General features: G+C 42.8%; 1 protein-coding gene across 2 annotated transcripts; it reads left to right on the top strand.

Annotated features, from left to right (window-relative positions):
• Window positions 1-4,178: 4,178 nt before the first annotated feature.
• On the top strand, window positions 4,179-7,045 carry LOC147631966 (uncharacterized). Of its 2 annotated transcripts, none has more exons than XM_086808506.1 (4): window positions 4,179-5,378; window positions 5,605-5,958; window positions 6,123-6,527; window positions 6,691-7,045. In XM_086808506.1, exons 1-4 carry the CDS (start codon window positions 4,773-4,775, stop codon window positions 6,766-6,768), a joined length of 1,443 nt encoding a protein of 480 aa, XP_086664632.1. In that variant the 5' UTR covers window positions 4,179-4,772; the 3' UTR covers window positions 6,769-7,045. The 2 variants fall into 2 exon arrangements, with proteins under 2 accessions (XP_086664632.1, XP_086664633.1); XM_086808507.1 differs by having other exon boundaries at window positions 6,123-6,613.
• Window positions 7,046-7,262: the final 217 nt, after the last annotated feature.

Here is a 7,262-nt window from a genome sequence, read left to right as displayed (position 1 = left end):
TATGCAAGCTGAAAAAGAGTCTTTATGGGCTCAAACAGGCACCAAGGGAATGGTATCATAAATTTGATACATTCATAAAATCTCAGAAATTCAAGAGAAGTGACATAGATCACTGCTTGTACACCAAGAAAGCTTTGGATGGCAGTCTATTGATCCTCATCTTGTATGTTGATGATATGTCGATTGCCGGGAAATCTCATAAAGAGATGGATGCCTTGAAGAAGAGGCTGCATGAAACCTTTGATATGAAGGATTTGGGTGATGCAAATCACATTTTGGGTATGCGGATACTTCGGGACAGAAATCAGCATGTGTTGTATTTGTCTCAGAAGGAATACATTGGCAAAGTCTTGCAGAGGTTCAATATGGACGGGGGGAAGAAGACTAGTACTCCTTTGCCTCCATATGTGAAACTCAATGCTATGGACAGCCCACAGTCGGATAGAGACAGGGCTGATATGGCCAAGGTTTCGTATGCTTCAGCTTGTGGCAGTCTCATGTATGCCATGGTTGCTACTAGGCCGGACATTGCATTTGCAGTGGGAGTGGTTTCTAGATACATGGCCAACCCTGGCAAAAAGCATTGGGAAGCAGTGAAAGGTGTCATGAGATACCTGAAGGGCACAAAGGATATGTGCATATGTTTTGGCAAACAGGATGCATTAGTGCATGGTTACACAGATTCGGATTATGCCGGTCATCCAAATAACCGGAAGTCTACTACCGGTTATGTATTTACATTCACAGGAGGTGCTGTGTCATGGATATCCAGGATGCAGAAGTGCACTGCCTTATCTACTACAGAGGCCGAGTATATTGCAGCCACAGAGGCTTGCAAGGAGGCATTATGGCTATCTCGGTTAGTGGTTGATTTGGGATATACAGGGGATGTTCCATTGTTGCATTGTGACAGTCAGAGTGCCATCCAGTTGGCAAAGAACCCTGTCTTTCATGCAAAGACGAAGCATGTGGATTTGAAGTATCACTTCATCAGAGAGGTGATAGAGAACAAGCAAATTCAGCTTGTTAAGATTCATACGGATGACAACCCGGCTGATCTGTTGACAAAGAGTTTGCCTCCGGAGTGGTTTGCTCATTGCAGACTCTTGATGGGCATTGGATGAGGCCAGCTTCAGCCTTGATATGGCCTTGTATATTATCATGTACATGCTGATTTTTTCTTTTCCTTCATTTAAGGGCACTTTGCCTTTAAGTGGGAGGTTGTTGGGGTAAAGGCACTATGCCCACCCTTATAGTGTGTACAAGCCCATAAGTTATAGTACATAGTACACTTAGTACTTTTAATGTACTAAGTGCACTATGTGTACTAGTGCAATATACATGTGTGATAGGGGAGTCACACACTCATGCCTTCATGAGTTGACTTATCCCCACAACTCTCTCTCTCTCTCTCTCTCTCTCCCTTGTGCTTCTCTGTGTATGTCTCCCACATGACCTATCCCTAATTCTCCCACTCAATGGGTTGCAAGCTCATCTAAACTTTGAGAGATGGAGTTAGAGGATGCTTACTCAAGGTGACATAAACTCGTGGACAAACGTGCTCACATAGAAAACATGTTATTGAATTGAGGGATGCTTCTCTACACACATTATCCATGGGTTTCAAGCTCATCTAAACTTCAAGAAATGGAGTTAGAGATGCACCAATTACATAGAACTAAAGTTAGCCAACACACATGAAGGTTTAAATGAGGGTTCATCCCATCCAAACTCTAAGTTAATCAACAACCTATTGTTTCCAAAAACCATGCCCAACCTCCATCATTCCTTGTATTTCACCATTTAAACTCTCATCTTAAGATCACAAAACCCAAGAAAGTTACATCTCTTGTAATGAGGTGTGATTGGGGATTATTTAGCCATAGGCTACCCAAATTCAAGGTTGGCTTAATTTTAAAATTTATTATCATGCAAGCTTATTAAATAGCCTCATGTAAAAAGAGAAATAGTTTGTGTTGAGTGTACGTTGTTCTTATTACCATAATTTCTAACTTTTTTTAAACAATACAACATAATTTGAGTGTATGTGTCGAGTCTATTGTGTACTTATTGCCACATAATTTGTGATCAGTTTATGTGTTGAGTGTATGTTGCTCTTATTACCACAATATGTGTTCAATCTATGTTGTTCTTATTACCACAATATGTGTTCAGTGTATGTTGTTTTTACTGCCATAATACTAACTTTTTTCAAACAAGGAAAAAGAAAAAGATTTTTTGGCCTAAGGAAGAATTTTTGGCCTAATGGTCATGTCATTGGTTATCCAATTTGGAAATAAAGCTACCATCTATATGATGTCTATTTTAGTAGCACAATTAGAGGGGTGTTTTCTTCCATCACAAATCAAGAAAATACTATTCAACAAAAGGAGGTAAGTTGTGAAATGTTTATTAAATATCCTTATGTAAAAAAGAATAGTTTATGTTGAGTCTACATTGTTCTTATTACCACAATACCATCTTTTTTGAACAAGGAAAAAGAAAAAGACTTTGTGGGCTAATAATGGTCATGTCATGGGTTATCCAACTTGGAAATAAAGTTACCACTTATATAATGTATGCTAGTAGCACAATTAGAGGGTTGTTTTCTTCCATCACAAATCAATAAAAAAATATTCAACAAAAGGAGGTAAGTTGGGAAATGCTACACTAATAAAAATTTGATTATTGTAAGCTTGTCATTAGTTCATGTAAAATGGCATGATCGGAGGTTGCACACTTGTATGTTTTTTTCTAAGCTCAAGAAGCTCTTTCATTGCACACTATTGCAGGGTCATATATATTATATTATATTATATTAGGGGGACCACATACAAAATTTGTACGATTGGTTGACATTTGTATGAGTAATTATTACCATAAATATTTGGTTGGACCGATTATAAAAATTGCATGATTGATTGTGACATTTGGATGAATAGTTAATACCATGAATATTTTGTTGCACAATATCATAAAAGGCATTATAAGCTTGCAAGTTTTTAACTTAAGAAAATTTGTCCATATCTTGTTACATTTTGAAGCTTGAAGGAACCTAGAGTTATGTTGATTTGGGCATTTCCGATCTCCTGGTTGTGAGGGAGTCATGGATTTGCGTAGAGAGGTTTGATTATGAATAGAGGAGGTCTTAGTCTAGATTAACAAGATGGGTTCTCCTCTCTGACATGGTAAAAAGGCAACTAGTTGTAGTTTTTTCCTTCACACTACTCATAGTCGTAAACAAGTGCTACATAGACCCACCACAACATTCCGGTCATGGCCAAGATGCATCTGGGAGGAGGAACACCCCTGGGCACCATGCCTACAATTGCAATATTGGACCCCATAAAGATTTGAACCCTGACCTCAAGTAGTAAAATTACTACTTGAACCCCTGAGCTCAAGTAGTAAAATTACCATACTAACTACTTGGCATTCTTGAATTTGTTGAAGGGTCAAGGAAAAGACAAAACATATGTGTATATTTGCGTCGACGTTTGTGAAACAAAGAGTGGACAACTCCAAGTGGCCACCACCTTTTCACTTGAACACGTGGGCCTTGAATTCAGCCTTATAGTAAGGCTGTGGGTAGAGTGGTGGAAGAGGGAAACATCTAAGGTGGCAAAAAAAGGTTGGCTGAAAATGCACGTCACGAATTTTTGTCGGGGAGCTTTGTTTCCGAGCTAAAGCAGTTGATCGTGCGGGGGACATCTCACAAAAAGATAACTTTGGTTGCAACTCAATATATTTAAACTCAAGACCATGTGGTCAAAGGCAAGAGTTCTAACCATATGGGCTATGCCCGTGGTATCAAATTACTCTCTTAACATTATTGATGTGGGAGGGGGGGACGTTCCTTTTTCGTGTGAACCAGGCCCTAAGGTTCAAGGAGCCCACGTAAAACCATTCAAATGGATCCACAAGGCGGGAGGATAATTTTGAGGCGAAAAGATATTTCGGGCCGCAATCGACGGCTGTCTTTCGAAGCTCAATGCAACGGCCAGGATTGGGTCCGGCTTGGAAGCCCTAAAAACTGCGCTGACCTTAAGAATAGACGAAGGGGTAAGGATGCACGGCCTTAGAGTAGCGAGCGGAGATCGGACGGTCAGGACGAGTTTTAGCAAGCGGCGCCGCCATGGGGAGGCCAAATGTGCTTGCTAACTTTAGCGGCGCCAGGTAGGCCTCTAAAGTTAGCCGCTTCCGTGAAAGCCTGGCTTATTCTGGAATCTGTACTTCTCTTGCCTCTCTCTCTTCTGCAGACTTTACCCTAATTTTTCCTTTTCCGTCTCTCTTCCCTCATCTGTACTCTTTGCTGTCTGCCGGCTTTGCGCTCTGGAGTCTGCACCCCTCTGCATTTCCGAAACCCGAACCCTAACCCTAAACCTAACCCTAACCCTAACCCTAACCTTAGCCCCCCTCTCTCTCTCTCTCTCTGCACTTCCGAAACCCTTACGCTAGCCCCTCAAACGGTCTCTGTGTGCCGCTGTTTACAACCCTCACTTCGAAACAGTCTTTCTGCACTTTCAAATTCTATACCTGCAAGTTCTGGCTGCTCTTCGCAGATCCACGGTTTGCCTGTGTTCTCTCCATTTGGGCTGACAGCGAACTCTCGAATCGAAAATGCAGATGTCCACGCACGACTTTACCCCTTCCTGGCTATGGTTTCTTTGTGCTGACCGACCTCAGTTTCAGTGCAGTTGAAAGCTTTGGGAGTCGTTGGTGTCTCAGTGGTGCTTGCTTTGACAGGAATCAGAACGTCGAGCTAGTCTAAAATGTTGCACGCCCCCTCCCATCTGTCCCGAGTGTGTGGCCATGGCCATATTAAGAAGTTTTGGTTGATGCAGACGCAGAAGGAAAGTCAGACGTGCGAGAGCAAGAGCAGTGTACTGGCTTCTTCTTCTTCTTCATCTTCCCGCCATGTGAATAGGGCTCCTATGAAAGGGTTCGACAGCTCGCAGTGGAGCCCCCCTTCTTCTGTTACTCCGAGCTCTGGTTATGGAGATGCAGGAGCAGGAATTGATAAACTTTCCAGCTTCACTTGTGCAGCGAGTTTGAACCCTCAATCATGTAAGGCTACTCCCCTTTCTTCATATCCAAGAGCTTCTAATGGGGGAATAGAGGGCATGGATGCTGTAGAGGAGACCTATGTACGGCCGGTTGGTGTTGCTAAAGATGCCCGTCCCTCTGCCTCGTCATCCCGCTCTTGCTCCCTGAATGTAGCTTCCGAGCTCGAAAGTAAGCCTTATCACGAGTCTGCCCTGGCTTCATTTGATCAATCGGCCTCCGAAGGCTGTCACAGGGATAACGATCTTTTGTCCACTTCTATGGAAGAATCTCCAGCTTCGAATGCTCAGGAGGGACTTCTTCATCATATACAGGTCAGTGAAATTCTGTGTGCGGAGCCTATGTTATGCAGTCTCTGTTAATACATTGGGAAATTTGATGTTTTTGATATTTTGGATCCTGTATCCGTCTTGATGGTCAGCGTATGCTCGTGGTTCCAGGCCATTATGTGGGATTTTTGGGCACATGTATAGGGTGAACACCAGCTGTCTTATTGTCTGTTTAGTTTGTTTTGGATTGACGTACTATTTTGGTTTTCAGGAGGGCAAGGGCCTCAGTCTTGCTGCAGAGAGTATGAACGCTGACACTCATACAGAGATCAAAGCTTGTAGTAGCCCTGCCGGTGGTTCTTTATATGCAGATGATAGGGAGAACATGGCCGATGGAAAAGTGTCTCCTAGTCATAGGAGGTCATCGATGTGCTCCTACGCATTGGAAAGTATACCTGACAAAAGGAGGAGCAGTGAAGCTACAGCGGAGAGCAGGCCGAATGACAGCCATGGTGATGGCTTCCCTCAAGTTGCATATGTTCTCCAGCACCCTGTTCTTAAGGCCTGCTCTTTATGTGGAACAACTAAAACTCCGATGTGGCGCAGTGGTCCTCAGGGCCCGAAGGTATGGTCTCTTTCAGACTGTTATTGGAGTCTTTCAGGTCACATATTCATGTAATCTTTGTAGTTCTACCAATTCTTATACGTATCTTGTTGACGTTATTCAAGTGCTAAACATTGGTTTCCACCCTACCCTCAGTCTGTTAACATTGGTTTCTTCTACTGCAGTCGCTGTGCAATGCTTGTGGCATCCGATTCAAGAAACACAGATCATTTCCGGAGACCTCTGACGTTTTGTTGTCTCCTCTTTTAAGCCCTGCTTCTTCCAAATCTCTGTCCAGGCCTCTGAAACGCAAGCAGAACTCTTTACCATCTACTTCTGAAACTTCCAGGCCCCAAGAGATGGGTCTTAAATCTGCAGTTGCTGATGCTGTTTCTCGGCAAAAGAAAAAAAGCAAGTGGCACCAGCTAATAGTCAAAAGAGATCGAGGTGAACTCAAGCATGAGCTAAATGGAGGCAGCTCTGTTACCTGGAACTTGCACTCTGGACCAACTTCTTTGAAGAAGATTTATGGCTATTCCCCTGTTCAATCCAAGTTCAAGAAGCTGGTTCCCATGGATGAGCATCGAACTGTAAGTAGAGTATTTGCCAAAGATGAGGAGGAGGCAGCTGTCCTGCTGATGCATCTATCATGTAGCCTTGCCTACTAAGTGCCAAGGTGGTTGTTTGACTGACCAGCAGGTCTCATGAAGCTGTTGATGGCATCTCGCTGATTCTAGTGTTTCATGTTTGAAGTTCTGTGCAGAGTTCACCAAAGGAACTCATTTTGGCTGGTTTTGGAAGCTGGATTTGTTTCCTCATCATCGATGCTAAAGATTGGGTTTCTCTTTGGATTGTGCTGAGAGCCTCAAGCTATAGCAGTTCAATAGCATGGATTGTGAGGCCAGAATGCCTCTCTCTTACAGGGTTTAACTTATTGGAGTTATGTCAAGTGAAAGAGCCCACTTATGTCAAGTGAAAGAGCCCACAAGTTCAGAAGGCCTTGCTCGTATCCAATGAATTATGGTACTTCAAACTTCTGTTTCAGAGAGATCGGGGAGCTTAGAATTGTAGCTTCTGTAATGTAGAAATCAAATCATAGTTCTTGTTCATTCCTTCTTTTTGGTTTTTTTTTTGACGACTCCTTTCTATGTTTATTTTTATATTGTAAAGCTTGTGGCTTATGGACTAGACCCCTAATGGCAAGGAGGGTGCAAGCTTTTTCGTGTAAAACCCTTTTGGTAGACCTTTGTCCAGGGTAGATGTTGCGAATTTGGATTCTGACCTGGGTGCCACTATTTTGTCCACTGTGTTGTGGCCTTTCGTTT

The sequence above is a fragment of the Cibotium barometz genome, chromosome 14 (genome assembly GCF_041138505.1).
Source record: "Cibotium barometz isolate CiBa-2024 chromosome 14, ASM4113850v1, whole genome shotgun sequence".
Lineage (NCBI taxonomy): Eukaryota > Viridiplantae > Streptophyta > Polypodiopsida > Cyatheales > Cibotiaceae > Cibotium > Cibotium barometz.
This window is presented reverse-complemented; position numbering and strand designations above follow the sequence as displayed.